This window comes from Oncorhynchus tshawytscha, unplaced genomic scaffold, assembly GCF_018296145.1.
Source record: "Oncorhynchus tshawytscha isolate Ot180627B unplaced genomic scaffold, Otsh_v2.0 Un_contig_2517_pilon_pilon, whole genome shotgun sequence".
Taxonomy (NCBI): domain Eukaryota; kingdom Metazoa; phylum Chordata; class Actinopteri; order Salmoniformes; family Salmonidae; genus Oncorhynchus; species Oncorhynchus tshawytscha.
Genome location: NW_024609398.1, coordinates 31,726 through 51,438, shown reverse-complemented (window position 1 = coordinate 51,438; position 19,713 = coordinate 31,726). Strand labels below are relative to the sequence as shown.

Below are 19,713 nucleotides of genomic sequence, written 5' to 3'. Positions count from 1 at the left end.
AGCAAATGAGGTGAGATAAGGGAGGTAAAGGCAAGAAAAGGCCATGGTGGCAAAGTAAATACAATATAGCAAGTAAAACACTGGAATGGTACATTTGCAATGGAAGAAATGTGCAAAGTAGAAATAAAAATACTGGGGTGCAAAGGAGCAAAATGAAGTAATTAATTATATACAGTAGGGAAAGAGGTAGTTGTTTGGCCTAAATTATAGGTGGGCTATGTACAGGTGCAGTAATCTGTGAGCTGCTCTGACAGTTGGTGCTTAAAGCTAGTGAGGGAGATAAGTGTTTCCAGTTTCAGAGATTTTTGTACTTCCTTCCAGTCATTGGCAGCAGAGAACTGGAAGGAGAGGCGCCCAAAGAAAAAAATTTGGTTTTGAGGGTGACTACAGAGACATACATACACCTGTTTAGCAGAAATGCTTGTGTTACTAGCTCCAACAGCACAGTCAAGTCTAACAAGTAAGATCGAACCATGTTCCAACATTCCACACAATACCCCCAATTGGAATTGGAATACATCAATATATGGACGAGCAATGTCAGACCGTCCGTAGACTAACATACCTTACAATACAATACTTTATATATCCACATGACATGAGCTATGCAAACGACCTCCACGTTAGGAATGTGCCCAGTGTTATCTAACAAAAACACACACCTCCGTGGAACCCACATGGCAAAACAGGAAGGAAGACATGCAGAAGACCGGAATCATCTCCAATCAAGTGAACAATGTCAAAGGAATAGGTCAAGTCATATAGATAGGGAGGCATTTCACCGCCACCCGCTGGACCACAAGTCATTTTGCCAACACTATCTCATCATTCAAGCCACATAGGAAGGGATCTTAACACCACCTGCTGGATCAGAAGTGCCACTCACAATAGCCACACAGAGCATTTCTCCCTCAACCTGATGCAATTGTCACAACAAGTACGTGGTCAAAATCAAACATTAACTACAACAGATCATCAAATAGGCAAACACATGCTCATGTAGAGTACCTCAAATTATACAGTTACTTTGTAACCAAACCTAATCTCTCATTCATCTACAAATACATGCTCTTCTAAAGCCACAATGCAATGTTCACATGGTAGATTTCATTTCTTACAATATATGTCACTATTACTTCATTTGACTGCTCTTAAATCATATTCACTTAACGCTTTTGTTCACCTGATGATTTTCTGCTGCTTTGCTTCTTGCAGATTTGGACATCATGTTTCTCAAGTATCAAAAGAGGGTAAGTTACATTGACCTACTTTATGAAAAACTTAATGCTACTTTTCTCTCTAGCCTAGTGCACTCTTTATCTGTAAGCTCCCCTACCTACTGGTGTAGGTAGCTCCAAAAAAAAAGCTCCAGATGCCATTACCCCATGTAGCCTATACAACTTTATCTCGACGACCACATTTTACACCAATGCACCCCGAGAATCGGTTGGTGTTCGGGAATCAAGTGGATGATTCTGGGACCAATTACAGGAAGGGGTCTGTTGGGTGAGGGGTGTACTGAACTGCTGTGCCTATAGCATGTCAAGAATCCCTCCAACGGGAAATAGGCTTTGGCAAATGGCCAGGGGCGCTGTCCTTTTCAGCACCACGGAGCTCCGCTATTACCTGTCTCATGAGTGAAAATGCAACAGCAGACAATTCCTGCTCTTTGGTCCGGCAATGACACACTTTAGCCGTGTCATTGCTGCATTTAACTGGCAGCCTGTATTTAGGGCCTTTACTTTGTCTTATCATTTCGATTCCTCAGCAAATCTTCTTTTAAAAATGAACTAAATCCCACATCAGAAGTCGACTTCAAATCACGCCACAAAGACACACGACTCTACTCAACGGGAGTCAGTGGTATCAAATATTCTCCACTGTGAAGGTGTCATGTGCTGAGCCATTTAGTTCTTTATGAAGCCTATTTACGAAGCCAATGCAGCAATCAACACGTACCTGCCTGCATTGGTGATTGCTATTTTGTAATTGGTCAACTACTAATAGGGCAATCATCCCGGCTGCTTGTGCCCTGTTACGTAGTAACAGCTCTTTTGCAAAGCCCTTGATGATTACATCTATTGATTCCTGCTGTCCTGATACCTTTTCTCTTAAGGGATGTCGGATCTAGTCTAAAGGACTAACAATGGGTATGGCATTGGAATATTCAATCGCACACTCAATTCATCCCACTAAATACATTCCTTTCATTTCTCCATTTATTCCACCATATCGAAACAACTTACCTATGCACTCACACAAACAAGCACAAAAGGGCGACTTAATAATATCACGTCTAATTTGGTGGCCTACAACATTTCCTGTACCTTCAACCAAAACGTTGGTACCACTTTTTTCGACCACCTTTCACTTGCGCTGGACAGAGATATAGCATTTGACTTTCAATAGCTTAGTCAATCGCATGAATTATGGGGTGCACACAGCTAACGTTGTAATGATCGGATCAGCCTGGATTTTTTTGCCATCGAGGAATGTCACATGGCCCAGAAATGATTGAATGGCCATTTTCACAAAGGAAAAGACATACTCGAGCATGTTACATTCCAAGAGCAATTGGATTCGAAAAAACACAACGTGCCCCACTTGGGGACCCGAGGACCGAGTTTGGGAAACGCTGGCCTGAAGATCAAATACCAATAGGGAGCCACTATGACGTGCTCACACGCTGACAGTACCCGCGTTTAACCACTAGATGGCCTCCGTGCTCCACGGTAAACTTTTCCCCTCTCATCAGCGGCACTGCAACATGGGACTTTCTAAGTCAGTTGTTCTTAGCTACATTAGTGACCATTTTTGCCACTTTTTGCCCTATATCATTACTATCACTCATTACTGCTACTGTATTTTTCCCCTCTTCTACTCTAGGCATACATCTAATCACATATAGAGAGCGTTATTGAAACGACTCAAGTCAGTTAAGAACCAACTCTTATTTACAATCACGGCCGGTGGTGATACAGCCTGGAATCGAACCACGGTCTGTAGGGACTCCAGAGCAGGGAACACGGTGGGAAAGGGGCGTATACAAATGGAACAATTGTGCCTTTTTGACTGAAATATGGAGGTGGCTCTTAAAAGAGCCTTTGGGGGATTTTGGAGATCAGGTCATCGTTTATGCGCGCTCTCCGCGAATACGACGGGCCAGCTGGATGTCCTTGGGCATGATGGTCACCCTCTTGGCGTGGATTGCGCACAGGTTGGTGTCCTCGAACAGGCCGACCAGGTAAGCCTCGCTTGCCTCCTGCAGGGCCATCACTGCGGAACTCTGGAAGCGCAGGTCGGTCTTAAAGTCCTGGGCAATTTCTCGCACCAGGCGCTGGAAAGGCAGTTTGCGGATCAGCAGCTCAGTGGACTTCTGGTAACGACGGATCTCTCTAAGAGCCACGGTGCCGGGCCTGTAACGGTGAGGCTTCTTCACGCCGCCGGTGGCCGGGGCGCTCTTGCGCGCAGCCTTGGTGGCGAGCTGCTTCCTGGGTGCTTTGCCACCGGTGGATTTGCGAGCGGTTTGCTTGGTTCTGGCCATGGCGCTAGCTAGCTTCCTTCTTTCACAGTCGGAGTATAGCCTCCAAATGCCTATGTGAAGTTTATAAAGCCGGCAGCGGCGTCTGCTGATTGGTCACCATCTCCGCACCGCCCTGATTGGCCCGTTGCGGAGGCCTCCTCCGCCGCCCATTGGACGGGAGGCTCGGCCTCTCCGTGACGCCCCAAAATGCAACCCCCTCCCTCGCCGAGGCGCGCTTGGGTCTTTTGTTAGGGCCGCGAGCAACGTTACACTTTACGCGCAATAATGCTCTCTCATTCTAGCCTAGTACTTGTTATTCTTCATTTAGGCCTCATGTGGGCACTTGATACTGTGCCGTGTATATGTGTGTGTGTATCTAACAAACACGCCAAATAGTTGGCCAGGCATAGAAAGGACACTTTGCGCTTTTGCTGAGCTAGGTGGTTGGCTCTTAAAAGAGCCTTTGGGGGTTGAGTAGTCAAGTTGCAGCCGCACCAGCGATTTTACTTGGCTTTGACGGCCTTCTCAGTCTTCTTGGGGAGCAGCACTGCCTGGATGTTGGGCAGAACACCACCCTGAGCGATGGTCACGCCGCCAAGCAGTTTGTTCAGCTCCTCGTCGTTACGGACTGCCAGCTGCAGGTGACGGGGGATGATACGAGTCTTCTTGTTGTCACGGGCAGCGTTTCCGGCCAACTCCAGGATCTCAGCAGTCAGGTACTCGAGCACTGCGGCCAGGTAGACTGGTGCGCCAGCGCCCACACGCTCGGCGTAGTTGCCTTTGCGCAGCAGCCTGTGCACACGGCCCACGGGGAACTGGAGCCCGGCACGGGATGAACGTGTCTTTGCCTTCGCCCTGGCCTTGCCTCCGGTTTTGCCTCTTCCGCTCATTTTGGTAGCTTCAGTATGTCACAGAAAGTCTGAATGAGGCGCTGGCCACCTCGAGAGCCGTACTTATACCTCGCCACAAGAGGCATCGATTGGCCACCGGACCGGTGTGCCCTTATCCAATTGGAGTGAGGGAGGGACAGACAGACAAGTCAGCCCTAAGCCCGCCCCCACCCAACCACCCGCCCGCCCGCAGGCAGGCAGGCAGGCAGCAGAGTGACAAGGGCTAGGCTACTCCGTTTCCCTCCGACTTTTGTTACTTTTTCTCGTTGGCGGGAGCGCCAAAGTGACAACTCAAATCACTGAAACATGTATCAATCAATTCGAGAGTGGCTCATAATACAAATGGCTGCTGTCCAACCCACTATAGATAGTGTGTATTCCTCTTATTATCAGGATGAATGTGACATGCGAATTCTAACACATATCACAACAATGTGATTGCTGAGGGTGCTGCACTCTTGAGTGACAAATGTAAAGCCATTTAGCCACTCGAACATGTGGTGCGTAAAAGTCATTCATTTCATTTCTTTTGCACCACAGGTAGGTAGGACGTACATGGAATGACATGCGCTTTTATGGAAAGAGGTGGGTGGCTCTTAAAAGAGCCTTTTGTGGTAACAACATGTGTCGAGTAGAAAGAACACTGTTTGGAATAGGTTTACTTCTTCTTGGGGGCTGCCTTCTTGGCCTTGGCTGCCTTGGGTTTGGCGGCTTTGGGCTTCGCTGCCTTGGTAGCCTTCTTGGGGCTCTTGGCCGCTTTCTTGGCCGCTGCGGCGGGCTTCTTCACCTTCTTTGGGCTCTTGGCGGCCTTTTTGGGTGTAGCGGGCTTCTTGGCCTTCTTGGGGGACTTCTTTGCGGCCACGGCCTTCTTGGCTGCTACCTTCTTGGGCTTCTTGGCGGCGGCGGGCTTCTTGGCGGCCACCTTCTTAGCTTTGGGGGCTGCGGCTTTCTTGGCGGGCTTCTTTGCCTCGACGGCCTTCTTGTTGAGCTTGAAGGAGCCGGAGGCACCGGTGCCCTTGGTCTGGACCAGGGTGCCCTTGGTGACGAGGCTCTTGACGGCGATCTTGACACGGGAGTTGTTCTTCTCCACGTCGTAGCCGCCTGCCGCCAGAGACTTCTTGAGCGCGGCCAGGGACACGCCGCTCCTCTCCTTGGAGGCGGACACCGCCTTGACGATGAGCTCGCCTACGCTGGGTCCCGCTTTCTTGGGCTTGGCTGCTGCCTTCTTCTTGGGTGCCTTGGCCGGCGCGGCGGCGGCGGGTGCTGGTGCGACTTCTGCCATGTCTGTCGTTCGGTCCGGTAAACACACACACTTACAACACTACGGTAGTCTGTGAGGAGGAGTACTTTGCTGTAGACGCTGCTCTGCGCTATTGAAGCTCCACACCGTGCAGGGGCTGGCCTTAAACGCGACATGAGAACCATGTAGACTCAAGCCACCCAGCTCGGCTTCTCCGGGCTGGCCAAATGCTCTTTCACTTGTGTTTTCTGGTCGCCAATATCGGGCCAAAAGTCACCGACGGAGCCGTGTTTTTGGCCCAAAAGCGAACGGCCCAGCGAGCAGACTTGTGTCCGTTCAGAATAAAGTCATGTGGGCTGCAGAAGCCCCGTGCATTTTGCTGCGACTCGCTCAAAACCTCACCGTTCGACTGTCGGGTGGAGCGGTGCGCACTGCTTTTCCTGTGCTATTTGTCTCCTAAATGGCCTAAAAGTGCATCCGATTGCGAGCACCATTGATTGTGGAGTGAGCCGAGATGTCTGGCAAGGGAATCAAATGGTTTGGCGTCCCCTGATGTGCTCCTTGGTGTTTTAAAGGAGAGCTCTTTTGGGGACCTTAAAACACATGCACTTGTGAGGCCTGGCTGAGACTAGTTTCACGTTGTATTCGTCATGTGTCCAGGAGGCACAGGAAATAATACACTGTGTGTGATGTTTTATTCGTCCTTTAGTTGGATTTGGAGCCTGCTCTTTGTGCACAGTGTGTGTTTTTTTCTTCTGCTAGGTAGTCTCTGTCTCTCTCTGTGTGTCTCTTTCAAAAGCAGATGAGGTGAGGTCACCTTGTCTGTGAACAGGCAGAGATAGGCTTGTGCCCTTCTCCCTCGCAGTCCTTCCTCGACTCCGCAGCGTGACTCGTGCCGGTCTTTGTGTCTGTGGGTCTTGGTGTCTGGCTGGGCTGTGTTGTGCGGCCGGCGCTATGGAGGCTGGCGCCCCATGTGCTTGTTCGCCCTGATATAGGCCTAGAGAGAGCGATTTGGAGGCTCTCCTCCTCCTCCTCCTCTTGTACAGGTGGAACGGCTAGTTTCAATCGGTCACGTCACTTGCTCTGAGACTGTTGTTCATGTGTGCAGAGGGTCCCTGCTTCGGCCTAAAGTGATACAGGCTCCAGTCATCGGAGCACGAGTGGAATCCCACTCACTGTGTCTATCTGGCATGCACACATTCCTTCCTACCCTGCTCATGTCAGCATCATTTATTCCCCCCCCCTCCCCTCCCCCAATTGGACACAACATGTCCTCCACACACACACACACACACACACACACATGGATTTGCTTTTTCACTGACAGGGTGGGTGGCTCTTAAAAGAGCCTTTGGGTTACTACAGCACTCCAAATGCGCTGTTTATTTGGAGCTGGTGTACTTGGTCACGGCCTTGGTGCCCTCGGACACTGCGTGCTTGGCCAGCTCTCCGGGGAGCAGCAGGCGCACTGCGGTCTGGATCTCCCTGGAGGTGATGGTGGAACGCTTGTTGTAGTGGGCCAGGCGAGACGACTCTCCGGCGATACGCTCGAAGATGTCGTTCACGAACGAGTTCATGATTCCCATGGCCTTGGAGGAGATGCCGGTATCGGGGTGGACCTGCTTCAGGACTTTGTACACGTAAATGGCGTAGCTCTCCTTCCTCGACTTTCGGCGTTTCTTGCCGCCTTTCCCTGCGGTCTTGGTGACGGCTTTCTTGGAGCCCTTCTTGGGCGCGGACTTTGCTGGCTCGGGCATGATGCTGATGTCTCGTTGCTTCTCACAAACGAATGAGGGGGTGGAGAGCCCTTTCCCTCTTATGAAGACGAAGCTAAGCTAATTCGCCGGCCGTGGACACACCCCTGCTTTCTCATAGGCGCCCCTGCCATTTGCCCAGTGGAGCTGAGCGCGCATAAGAGCCTTCCACTCAGAGGCTTGCTTCCCTAACAAAGACCTGTCCCCCTTATTCCATAGCCTATGCTCTGTCACTGGTGGGGAATGGTGTGTTTCAAAAAAAGATCCATGCAATGGCCAGACTTGGTGGGGATTTCCCAGCCGTGGTGCCTTTATTTCGGGTGTCTCGTAATACGACTGTACGCAAAGCCTGCACTGAATTTAGCCTCCTTTCATGAACACTCCCTCCCTGTCCACTCAAGAGTGGCTCATGGTTTAATACGACTGTACGCAAAGCCTGCGCTGAACATAGCGTCCTGTCATTTAACACTCCCTCCCTGTCCACTCAAGAGTGGCTCATGGTTTAATACGACAATGGATTTGGCCCTTTTGAAGCGGATGTGGGTGGCTCTTAAAAGAGCCTTTGGGTTCAAGTCGGGATGTTGACGTTCCGAGAAGAGTGCGTTTAACCGCCGAAACCGTACAGGGTGCGTCCCTGGCGTTTCAGAGCGTAGACCACGTCCATGGCCGTAACGGTCTTCCTCTTGGCGTGCTCGGTGTAGGTGACGGCGTCACGGATCACGTTCTCAAGGAACACCTTCAGGACACCGCGGGTCTCCTCGTAGATCAGGCCGGAGATACGCTTCACGCCGCCACGGCGAGCCAGACGGCGAATGGCGGGCTTGGTGATTCCCTGGATGTTATCGCGGAGAACCTTACGGTGACGCTTGGCGCCTCCTTTTCCGAGTCCCTTGCCGCCTTTACCTCTTCCAGACATCGTGTGTTCGCTAGCTGAGTTCAAGTGAATTAATGACATCATTTTTTGTGCTTGGTGCTCTTATTATCTGCGTTTGGTGGACCTGATTGAAGCCAGTGGCACAGAAAGCGCGCGCTTTTGCCTGGCCTCTGCTGCAAAGGGGAGGGCGTTCGTTGTAGGGAACTATGGAGGAAGAAGAAATGAAAGCTACTTACATGCGCGGGAAACACACTCAAATACTGAGCTATGTTGAACACAAGGCCCAACTGTGACAACTGGGGGATCCACTACTAATCTGTGTCCCACTCTTCACATTGATTTGGTGTTGTTCTTCTTGTTGTTGTTTTTGTTGCACCTGATTCAACTCTTTCAATCAGCTGTGCCTCTCCAGGGCTACAACAAAAATGGCTACTCTACCCCTGCCTGGAGTTGGGAAACACTGAACTAGTAGGATTCAACCCACTGCAGTTGCCAGTCACACCTAATAGAGATAGGCGTTGTTACAACCTCAAATAGTGTCACAAGTACAAAGGAGAAACGAAGTGGAACATACGGAAACAAATACACAAGGAACGCCACAAATCCTAAGGGGTCCGTAATGTCACCTCAGCAGTCATGTAGCTCTTGAAGGCCATGTAATAACATCATTCTTCTTTTTCTTCCCTAGACAGGATCCAGGTGGCCATGGGAAGGGTGGTGATACCTCTGCAAGCTGAAACGCTGTAAAACATTCCTCAGACACCCACCCAACACACACACAATAAAGGGATCGTTTTCCTATGCGTACAGTGGTGATCGGGATGTGCAAATATTGTATGGTACTTTTTTCAAAAACCAATAACATAGCCTTATATTACGGAAATAGTGGTATGAGGTGGATCCTTTATAGGCCAGATAGCCTCAGATGTTGCATCGAATGATGTCAACAGGTCATTTCAAAGGGGACAAATGAGGCCCAAGGGCACACATACATACTGGCGATTGATCAATCGGTGCAGTTGATTCACATCTCAGATGTGACTAGGTTTCATCTTACAACCTATTGTTCCCATATTGTCTCTTACCTGTACTTAGTGGCTGCCGGCCCTCGGTTTAGTACATCGAGCAACAGAGGTTGCCTTTTAGGAGAACGACTGACAAGCGTTCAACTAGCTGGGATGCAGCTAGTGTCATCAAAGCACGTTGTCTTAGCAAGTTAGAAGAAATAGGTTAAGGTTACGAAAAGGCTTAGGCTTACCCCAAATGTCACCTCCGTTCGTAGCTCAACTCCGTGTAGGCACAACAAGTCATCACACAGAGAGCACACTTGAAGCACAACTGCACTGCCTGGAAGGGCGCAACGGACTGAATTGGAATCCCTCAAACATCACACTAACTACATTCCGCTTTATGATGTCACAGTCAGCCCCTCGGAACACTGGTCCTCAACAATCGCAAACACCTTGGATACCCAAGCCAAACATTCTCTAATCACTCACATTCACAAATCAACCAGGGAGAAGAAGGCTGCCAGGAATTGAATGCTGAAAAGCTAACCTCCTTCACAGAGCACATCATAGGACTGGGAGTTTGTGTTCAACAGCAGGTTAGACTCTGCCACTTGTTCCCTTCAACTGCTTGCGTTCCCCTATTATCAAGCAGCCTATAGGCTACAGTGCAGATACTTCACATGCAGAGTACAACAACAAATAACAGAGGGCCTTGTTACCACACCGTATAGGCTAGGAGTTGAACTTGGACCACAATGACATTGGTAGTAATTAGCCTGCAGCATAAATGACAGCTCCCTAACGGGGACACAAAGTGGAAATGGGTTGCGACACATAGAGGAAAAGTCCTAATCAAATAGCCACATTTTTTTTTTTTTTTTTTGCACCTTTATTTAACCAGGTAGGCAGGTAAGTTGAGAACAACTTCAGTTCGACACATACAACGACACAGACTTACACATGGAGTAAAACAAACATACAGTCAATAATACAGTATAAACAAGTCTATATACGATGTGAGCAAATGAGGTGAGATAAGGGAGGTAAAGGCAAGAAAAGGCCATGGTGGCAAAGTAAATACAATATAGCAAGTAAAACACTGGAATGGTACATTTGCAATGGAAGAAATGTGCAAAGTAGAAATAAAAATACTGGGGTGCAAAGGAGCAAAATGAAGTAATTAATTATATACAGTAGGGAAAGAGGTAGTTGTTTGGCCTAAATTATAGGTGGGCTATGTACAGGTGCAGTAATCTGTGAGCTGCTCTGACAGTTGGTGCTTAAAGCTAGTGAGGGAGATAAGTGTTTCCAGTTTCAGAGATTTTTGTACTTCCTTCCAGTCATTGGCAGCAGAGAACTGGAAGGAGAGGCGCCCAAAGAAAAATTTGGTTTTGAGGGTGACTACAGAGACATACATACACCTGTTTAGCAGAAATGCTTGTGTTACTAGCTCCAACAGCACAGTCAAGTCTAACAAGTAAGATCGAACCATGTTCCAACATTCCACACAATACCCCCAATTGGAATTGGAATACATCAATATATGGACGAGCAATGTCAGACAGACCGTCCGTAGACTAACATACCTTACAATACAATACTTTATATATCCACATGACATGAGCTATGCAAACGACCTCCACGTTAGGAATGTGCCCAGTGTTATCTAACAAAAACACACACCTCCGTGGAACCCACATGGCAAAACAGGAAGGAAGACATGCAGAAGACCGGAATCATCTCCAATCAAGTGAACAATGTCAAAGGAATAGGTCAAGTCATATAGATAGGGAGGCATTTCACCGCCACCCGCTGGACCACAAGTCATTTTGCCAACACTATCTCATCATTCAAGCCACATAGGAAGGGATCTTAACACCACCTGCTGGATCAGAAGTGCCACTCACAATAGCCACACAGAGCATTTCTCCCTCAACCTGATGCAATTGTCACAACAAGTACGTGGTCAAAATCAAACATTAACTACAACAGATCATCAAATAGGCAAACACATGCTCATGTAGAGTACCTCAAATTATACAGTTACTTTGTAACCAAACCTAATCTCTCATTCATCTACAAATACATGCTCTTCTAAAGCCACAATGCAATGTTCACATGGTAGATTTCATTTCTTACAATATATGTCACTATTACTTCATTTGACTGCTCTTAAATCATATTCACTTAACGCTTTTGTTCACCTGATGATTTTCTGCTGCTTTGCTTCTTGCAGATTTGGACATCATGTTTCTCAAGTATCAAAAGAGGGTAAGTTACATTGACCTACTTTATGAAAAACTTAATGCTACTTTTCTCTCTAGCCTAGTGCACTCTTTATCTGTAAGCTCCCCTACCTACTGGTGTAGGTAGCTCCAAAAAAAAAAAAAAAGTCCAGATGCCATTACCCCATGTAGCCTATACAACTTTATCTCGACGACCACATTTTACACCAATGCACCCCGAGAATCGGTTGGTGTTCGGGAATCAAGTGGATGATTCTGGGACCAATTACAGGAAGGGGTCTGTTGGGTGAGGGGTGTACTGAACTGCTGTGCCTATAGCATGTCAAGAATCCCTCCAACGGGAAATAGGCTTTGGCAAATGGCCAGGGGCGCTGTCCTTTTCAGCACCACGGAGCTCCGCTATTACCTGTCTCATGAGTGAAAATGCAACAGCAGACAATTCCTGCTCTTTGGTCCGGCAATGACACACTTTAGCCGTGTCATTGCTGCATTTAACTGGCAGCCTGTATTTAGGGCCTTTACTTTGTCTTATCATTTCGATTCCTCAGCAAATCTTCTTTTAAAAATGAACTAAATCCCACATCAGAAGTCGACTTCAAATCACGCCACAAAGACACACGACTCTACTCAACGGGAGTCAGTGGTATCAAATATTCTCCACTGTGAAGGTGTCATGTGCTGAGCCATTTAGTTCTTTATGAAGCCTATTTACGAAGCCAATGCAGCAATCAACACGTACCTGCCTGCATTGGTGATTGCTATTTTGTAATTGGTCAACTACTAATAGGGCAATCATCCCGGCTGCTTGTGCCCTGTTACGTTAGTAGTACAGCTCTTTTGCAAGCCCTTGATGATTACATCTATTGATTCCTGCTGTCCTGATACCTTTTCTCTTAAGGGATGTCGGATCTAGTCTAAAGGACTAACAATGGGTATGGCATTGGAATATTCAATCGCACACTCAATTCATCCCACTAAATACATTCCTTTCATTTCTCCATTTATTCCACCATATCGAAACAACTTACCTATGCACTCACACAAACAAGCACAAAAGGGCGACTTAATAATATCACGTCTAATTTGGTGGCCTACAACATTTCCTGTACCTTCAACCAAAACGTTGGTACCACTTTTTTTCGACCACCTTTCACTTGCGCTGGACAGAGATATAGCATTTGACTTTCAATAGCTTAGTCAATCGCATGAATTATGGGGTGCACACAGCTAACGTTGTAATGATCGGATCAGCCTGGATTTTTTTGCCATCGAGGAATGTCACATGGCCCAGAAATGATTGAATGGCCATTTTCACAAAGGAAAAGACATACTCGAGCATGTTACATTCCAAGAGCAATTGGATTCGAAAAAACACAACGTGCCCCACTTGGGGACCCGAGGACCGAGTTTGGGAAACGCTGGCCTGAAGATCAAATACCAATAGGGAGCCACTATGACGTGCTCACACGCTGACAGTACCCGCGTTTAACCACTAGATGGCCTCCGTGCTCCACGGTAAACTTTTCCCCTCTCATCAGCGGCACTGCAACATGGGACTTTCTAAGTCAGTTGTTCTTAGCTACATTAGTGACCATTTTTGCCACTTTTTGCCCTATATCATTACTATCACTCATTACTGCTACTGTATTTTTCCCCTCTTCTACTCTAGGCATACATCTAATCACATATAGAGAGCGTTATTGAAACGACTCAAGTCAGTTAAGAACCAACTCTTATTTACAATCACGGCCGGTGGTGATACAGCCTGGAATCGAACCACGGTCTGTAGGGACTCCAGAGCAGGGAACACGGTGGGAAAGGGCGTATACAAATGGAACAATTGTGCCTTTTTGACTGAAATATGGAGGTGGCTCTTAAAAGAGCCTTTGGGGGATTTTGGAGATCAGGTCATCGTTTATGCGCGCTCTCCGCGAATACGACGGGCCAGCTGGATGTCCTTGGGCATGATGGTCACCCTCTTGGCGTGGATTGCGCACAGGTTGGTGTCCTCGAACAGGCCGACCAGGTAAGCCTCGCTTGCCTCCTGCAGGGCCATCACTGCGGAACTCTGGAAGCGCAGGTCGGTCTTAAAGTCCTGGGCAATTTCTCGCACCAGGCGCTGGAAAGGCAGTTTGCGGATCAGCAGCTCAGTGGACTTCTGGTAACGACGGATCTCTCTAAGAGCCACGGTGCCGGGCCTGTAACGGTGAGGCTTCTTCACGCCGCCGGTGGCCGGGGCGCTCTTGCGCGCAGCCTTGGTGGCGAGCTGCTTCCTGGGTGCTTTGCCACCGGTGGATTTGCGAGCGGTTTGCTTGGTTCTGGCCATGGCGCTAGCTAGCTTCCTTCTTTCACAGTCGGAGTATAGCCTCCAAATGCCTATGTGAAGTTTATAAAGCCGGCAGCGGCGTCTGCTGATTGGTCACCATCTCCGCACCGCCCTGATTGGCCCGTTGCGGAGGCCTCCTCCGCCGCCCATTGGACGGGAGGCTCGGCCTCTCCGTGACGCCCCAAAATGCAACCCCCTCCCTCGCCGAGGCGCGCTTGGGTCTTTTGTTAGGGCCGCGAGCAACGTTACACTTTACGCGCAATAATGCTCTCTCATTCTAGCCTAGTACTTGTTATTCTTCATTTAGGCCTCATGTGGGCACTTGATACTGTGCCGTGTATATGTGTGTGTGTATCTAACAAACACGCCAAATAGTTGGCCAGGCATAGAAAGGACACTTTGCGCTTTTGCTGAGCTAGGTGGTTGGCTCTTAAAAGAGCCTTTGGGGGTTGAGTAGTCAAGTTGCAGCCGCACCAGCGATTTTATTTTACTTGGCTTTGACGGCCTTCTCAGTCTTCTTGGGGAGCAGCACTGCCTGGATGTTGGGCAGAACACCACCCTGAGCGATGGTCACGCCGCCAAGCAGTTTGTTCAGCTCCTCGTCGTTACGGACTGCCAGCTGCAGGTGACGGGGGATGATACGAGTCTTCTTGTTGTCACGGGCAGCGTTTCCGGCCAACTCCAGGATCTCAGCAGTCAGGTACTCGAGCACTGCGGCCAGGTAGACTGGTGCGCCAGCGCCCACACGCTCGGCGTAGTTGCCTTTGCGCAGCAGCCTGTGCACACGGCCCACGGGGAACTGGAGCCCGGCACGGGATGAACGTGTCTTTGCCTTCGCCCTGGCCTTGCCTCCGGTTTTGCCTCTTCCGCTCATTTTGGTAGCTTCAGTATGTCACAGAAAGTCTGAATGAGGCGCTGGCCACCTCGAGAGCCGTACTTATACCTCGCCACAAGAGGCATCGATTGGCCACCGGACCGGTGTGCCCTTATCCAATTGGAGTGAGGGAGGGACAGACAGACAAGTCAGCCCTAAGCCCGCCCCCACCCAACCACCCGCCCGCCCGCAGGCAGGCAGGCAGGCAGCAGAGTGACAAGGGCTAGGCTACTCCGTTTCCCTCCGAATTTTGTTACTTTTTCTCGTTGGCGGGAGCGCCAAAGTGACAACTCAAATCACTGAAACATGTATCAATCAATTCGAGAGTGGCTCATAATACAAATGGCTGCTGTCCAACCCACTATAGATAGTGTGTATTCCTCTTATTATCAGGATGAATGTGACATGCGAATTCTAACACATATCACAACAATGTTGATTGCTGAGGGTGCTGCACTCTTGAGTGACAAATGTAAAGCCATTTAGCCACTCGAACATGTGGTGCGTAAAAGTCATTCATTTCATTTCTTTTGCACCACAGGTAGGTAGGACGTACATGGAATGACATGCGCTTTTATGGAAAGAGGTGGGTGGCTCTTAAAAGAGCCTTTTGTGGTGGTAACAACATGTGTCGAGTAGAAAGAACACTGTTTGGAATAGGTTTACTTCTTCTTGGGGGCTGCCTTCTTGGCCTTGGCTGCCTTGGGTTTGGCGGCTTTGGGCTTCGCTGCCTTGGTAGCCTTCTTGGGGCTCTTGGCCGCTTTCTTGGCCGCTGCGGCGGGCTTCTTCACCTTCTTTGGGCTCTTGGCGGCCTTTTTGGGTGTAGCGGGCTTCTTGGCCTTCTTGGGGGACTTCTTTGCGGCCACGGCCTTCTTGGCTGCTACCTTCTTGGGCTTCTTGGCGGCGGCGGGCTTCTTGGCGGCCACCTTCTTAGCTTTGGGGGCTGCGGCTTTCTTGGCGGGCTTCTTTGCCTCGACGGCCTTCTTGTTGAGCTTGAAGGAGCCGGAGGCACCGGTGCCCTTGGTCTGGACCAGGGTGCCCTTGGTGACGAGGCTCTTGACGGCGATCTTGACACGGGAGTTGTTCTTCTCCACGTCGTAGCCGCCTGCCGCCAGAGATTCTTGAGCGCGGCCAGGGACACGCCGCTCCTCTCCTTGGAGGCGGACACCGCCTTGACGATGAGCTCGCCTACGCTGGGTCCCGCTTTCTTGGGCTTGGCTGCTGCCTTCTTCTTGGGTGCCTTGGCCGGCGCGGCGGCGGCGGGTGCTGGTGCGACTTCTGCCATGTCTGTCGTTCGGTCCGGTAAACACACACACTTACAACACTACGGTAGTCTGTGAGGAGGAGTACTTTGCTGTAGACGCTGCTCTGCGCTATTGAAGCTCCACACCGTGCAGGGGGCTGGCCTTAAACGCGACATGAGAACCATGTAGACTCAAGCCACCCAGCTCGGCTTCTCCGGGCTGGCCAAATGCTCTTTCACTTGTGTTTTCTGGTCGCCAATATCGGGCCAAAAGTCACCGACGGAGCCGTGTTTTTGGCCCAAAAGCGAACGGCCCAGCGAGCAGACTTGTGTCCGTTCAGAATAAAGTCATGTGGGCTGCAGAAGCCCCGTGCATTTGCTGCGACTCGCTCAAAACCTCACCGTTCGACTGTCGGGTGGAGCGGTGCGCACTGCTTTTCCTGTGCTATTTGTCTCCTAAATGGCCTAAAAGTGCATCCGATTGCGAGCACCATTGATTGTGGAGTGAGCCGAGATGTCTGGCAAGGGAATCAAATGGTTTGGCGTCCCCTGATGTGCTCCTTGGTGTTTTAAAGGAGAGCTCTTTTGGGGACCTTAAAACACATGCACTTGTGAGGCCTGGCTGAGACTAGTTTCACGTTGTATTCGTCATGTGTCCAGGAGGCACAGGAAATAATACACTGTGTGTGATGTTTTATTCGTCCTTTAGTTGGATTTGGAGCCTGCTCTTTGTGCACAGTGTGTGTTTTTTTCTTCTGCTAGGTAGTCTCTGTCTCTCTCTGTGTGTCTCTTTCAAAAGCAGATGAGGTGAGGTCACCTTGTCTGTGAACAGGCAGAGATAGGCTTGTGCCCTTCTCCCTCGCAGTCCTTCCTCGCTTGACTCCGCAGCGTGACTCGTGCCGGTCTTTGTGTCTGTGGGTCTTGGTGTCTGGCTGGGCTGTGTTGTGCGGCCGGCGCTATGGAGGCTGGCGCCCCATGTGCTTGTTCGCCCTGATATAGGCCTAGAGAGAGCGATTTGGAGGCTCTCCTCCTCCTCCTCCTCTTGTACAGGTGGAACGGCTAGTTTCAATCGGTCACGTCACTTGCTCTGAGACTGTTGTTCATGTGTGCAGAGGGTCCCTGCTTCGGCCTAAAGTGATACAGGCTCCAGTCATCGGAGCACGAGTGGAATCCCACTCACTGTGTCTATCTGGCATGCACACATTCCTTCCTACCCTGCTCATGTCAGCATCATTTATTCCCCCCCCCCCAATTGGACACAACATGTCCTCCACACACACACACACACACACACACATGGATTTGCTTTTTTCACTGACAGGGTGGGTGGCTCTTAAAAGAGCCTTTGGGTTACTACAGCACTCCAAATGCGCTGTTTATTTGGACTGGTGTACTTGGTCACGGCCTTGGTGCCCTCGGACACTGCGTGCTTGGCCAGCTCTCCGGGGAGCAGCAGGCGCACTGCGGTCTGGATCTCCCTGGAGGTGATGGTGGAACGCTTGTTGTAGTGGGCCAGGCGAGACGACTCTCCGGCGATACGCTCGAAGATGTCGTTCACGAACGAGTTCATGATTCCCATGGCCTTGGAGGAGATGCCGGTATCGGGGTGGACCTGCTTCAGGACTTTGTACACGTAAATGGCGTAGCTCTCCTTCCTCGACTTTCGGCGTTTCTTGCCGCCTTTCCCTGCGGTCTTGGTGACGGCTTTCTTGGAGCCCTTCTTGGGCGCGGACTTTGCTGGCTCGGGCATGATGCTGATGTCTCGTTGCTTCTCACAAACGAATGAGGGGTGGAGAGCCCTTTCCCTCTTATGAAGACGAAGCTAAGCTAATTCGCCGGCCGTGGACACACCCCTGCTTTCTCATAGGCGCCCCTGCCATTTGCCAGTGGAGCTGAGCGCGCATAAGAGCCTTCCACTCAGAGGCTTGCTTCCCTAACAAAGACCTGTCCCCCTTATTCCATAGCCTATGCTCTGTCACTGGTGGGGAATGGTGTGTTTCAAAAAAAGATCCATGCAATGGCCAGACTTGGTGGGGATTTCCCAGCCGTGGTGCCTTTATTTCGGGTGTCTCGTAATACGACTGTACGCAAAGCCTGCACTGAATTTAGCCTCCTTTCATGAACACTCCCTCCCTGTCCACTCAAGAGTGGCTCATGGTTTAATACGACTGTACGCAAAGCCTGCGCTGAACATAGCGTCCTGTCATTTAACACTCCCTCCCTGTCCACTCAAGAGTGGCTCATGGTTTAATACGACAATGGATTTGGCCCTTTTGAAGCGGATGTGGGTGGCTCTTAAAAGAGCCTTTGGGTTCAAGTCGGGATGTTGACGTTCCGAGAAGAGTGCGTTTAACCGCCGAAACCGTACAGGGTGCGTCCCTGGCGTTTCAGAGCGTAGACCACGTCCATGGCCGTAACGGTCTTCCTCTTGGCGTGCTCGGTGTAGGTGACGGCGTCACGGATCACGTTCTCAAGGAACACCTTCAGGACACCGCGGGTCTCCTCGTAGATCAGGCCGGAGATACGCTTCACGCCGCCACGGCGAGCCAGACGGCGAATGGCGGGCTTGGTGATTCCCTGGATGTTATCGCGGAGAACCTTACGGTGACGCTTGGCGCCTCCTTTTCCGAGTCCCTTGCCGCCTTTACCTCTTCCAGACATCGTGTGTTCGCTAGCTGAGTTCAAGTGAATTAATGACATCATTTTTTGTGCTTGGTGCTCTTATTATCTGCGTTTGGTGGACCTGATTGAAGCCAGTGGCACAGAAAGCGCGCGCTTTTGCCTGGCCTCTGCTGCAAAGGGGAGGGCGTTCGTTGTAGGGAACTATGGAGGAAGAAGAAATGAAAGCTACTTACATGCGCGGGAAACACACTCAAATACGAGCTATATGTTGAACACAAGGCCCAACTGTGACAACTGGGGGATCCACTACTAATCTGTGTCCCACTCTTCACATTGATTTGGTGTTGTTCTTCTTGTTGTTGTTTTTGTTGCACCTGATTCAACTCTTTCAATCAGCTGTGCCTCTCCAGGGCTACAACAAAAATGGCTACTCTACCCCTGCCTGGAGTTGGGAAACACTGAACTAGTAGGATTCAACCCACTGCAGTTGCCAGTCACACCTAATAGAGATAGGCGTTGTTACAACCTCAAATAGTGTCACAAGTACAAAGGAGAAACGAAGTGGAACATACGGGAAACAAATACACAAGGAACGCCACAAATCCTAAGGGGTCCGTAATGTCACCTCAGCAGTCATGTAGCTCTTGAAGGCCATGTAATAACATCATTCTTCTTTTTCTTCCCTAGACAGGATCCAGGTGGCCATGGGAAGGGTGGTGATACCTCTGCAAGCTGAAACTGTAAAACATTCTGTAAAACAGACACCCACCCAACACACACACAATAAAGGGATCGTTTTCCTATGCGTACAGTGGTGATCGGGATGTGCAAATATTGTATGGTACTTTTTTCAAAAACCAATAACATAGCCTTATATTACGGAAATAGTGGTATGAGGTGGATCCTTTATAGGCCAGATAGCCTCAGATGTTGCATCGAATGATGTCAACAGGTCATTTCAAAGGGGACAAATGAGGCCCAAGGGCACACATACATACTGGCGATTGATCAATCGGTGCAGTTGATTCACATCTCAGATGTGACTAGGTTTCATCTTACAACCTATTGTTCCCATAATTGTCTCTTACCTGTACTTAGTGGCTGCCGGCCC

At 49.7% G+C, this 19,713-nt stretch overlaps 6 protein-coding genes and 1 pseudogene across 6 annotated transcripts; all 7 read right to left on the bottom strand.

The window, feature by feature from the left end:
* Nucleotides 1-3,084: 3,084 nt before the first annotated feature.
* LOC121844720 (histone H3) lies at nucleotides 3,085-3,596 on the bottom strand. Its single transcript, XM_042315141.1, has one exon. It carries the CDS (start codon nucleotides 3,542-3,544, stop codon nucleotides 3,134-3,136), a length of 411 nt encoding a protein of 136 aa, XP_042171075.1. The 5' UTR covers nucleotides 3,545-3,596; the 3' UTR covers nucleotides 3,085-3,133.
* A 372-nt stretch (nucleotides 3,597-3,968) lies between these two features.
* On the bottom strand, nucleotides 3,969-4,573 carry LOC121844723 (histone H2A). Its single transcript, XM_042315143.1, has one exon. The coding sequence runs from the start codon at nucleotides 4,411-4,413 to the stop codon at nucleotides 4,027-4,029; it is 387 nt and encodes a 128-aa protein (XP_042171077.1). The 5' UTR covers nucleotides 4,414-4,573; the 3' UTR covers nucleotides 3,969-4,026.
* Nucleotides 4,574-4,860: 287 nt separating this feature from the next.
* LOC121844716 (histone H1) lies at nucleotides 4,861-5,802 on the bottom strand. The gene has a single exon (XM_042315138.1). The coding sequence runs from the start codon at nucleotides 5,693-5,695 to the stop codon at nucleotides 5,072-5,074; it is 624 nt and encodes a 207-aa protein (XP_042171072.1). The 5' UTR covers nucleotides 5,696-5,802; the 3' UTR covers nucleotides 4,861-5,071.
* A 1,164-nt stretch (nucleotides 5,803-6,966) lies between these two features.
* Nucleotides 6,967-7,463, bottom strand: LOC121844730 (histone H2B). Its single transcript, XM_042315149.1, has one exon. The coding sequence runs from the start codon at nucleotides 7,408-7,410 to the stop codon at nucleotides 7,036-7,038; it is 375 nt and encodes a 124-aa protein (XP_042171083.1). The 5' UTR covers nucleotides 7,411-7,463; the 3' UTR covers nucleotides 6,967-7,035.
* Nucleotides 7,464-7,723: 260 nt separating this feature from the next.
* LOC121844733 lies at nucleotides 7,724-18,697 on the bottom strand. The gene is made up of 5 exons (XM_042315153.1): nucleotides 18,349-18,697; nucleotides 17,593-17,603; nucleotides 16,582-16,588; nucleotides 13,533-13,882; nucleotides 7,724-8,337 (listed from the first exon to the last, which is right to left on the bottom strand). Exons 1-5 carry the CDS (start codon nucleotides 18,681-18,683, stop codon nucleotides 8,012-8,014), a joined length of 1,029 nt encoding a protein of 342 aa, XP_042171087.1. The 5' UTR covers nucleotides 18,684-18,697; the 3' UTR covers nucleotides 7,724-8,011.
* On the bottom strand, nucleotides 14,351-14,903 carry LOC121844725 (histone H2A). The gene has a single exon (XM_042315145.1). It carries the CDS (start codon nucleotides 14,735-14,737, stop codon nucleotides 14,351-14,353), a length of 387 nt encoding a protein of 128 aa, XP_042171079.1. The 5' UTR covers nucleotides 14,738-14,903.
* On the bottom strand, nucleotides 15,359-16,140 carry LOC121844717 (annotated as a pseudogene).
* Nucleotides 18,698-19,713: the final 1,016 nt, after the last annotated feature.

Bases quoted from the DNA above. Each gene is read 5' to 3' on its own strand.
- LOC121844723 (XM_042315143.1), bottom strand. From the start codon at position 4,413: ATGAGCGGAAGAGGCAAAACCGGAGGCAAGGCCAGGGCGAAGGCAAAG.
- LOC121844733 (XM_042315153.1), bottom strand. From the start codon at position 18,683: ATGATGTCATTAATTCACTTGAACTCAGCTAGCGAACACACGATGTCT. The intron at 8,338-13,532 runs GCGCAATCCACG...ACTTGAACTCAG, and splicing joins GTTCGAGGACACCAACCTGT to CTAGCGAACACACGATGTCT.
- LOC121844730 (XM_042315149.1), bottom strand. From the start codon at position 7,410: ATGCCCGAGCCAGCAAAGTCCGCGCCCAAGAAGGGCTCCAAGAAAGCC.
- LOC121844720 (XM_042315141.1), bottom strand. From the start codon at position 3,544: ATGGCCAGAACCAAGCAAACCGCTCGCAAATCCACCGGTGGCAAAGCA.
- LOC121844716 (XM_042315138.1), bottom strand. From the start codon at position 5,695: ATGGCAGAAGTCGCACCAGCACCCGCCGCCGCCGCGCCGGCCAAGGCA.
- LOC121844725 (XM_042315145.1), bottom strand. From the start codon at position 14,737: ATGAGCGGAAGAGGCAAAACCGGAGGCAAGGCCAGGGCGAAGGCAAAG.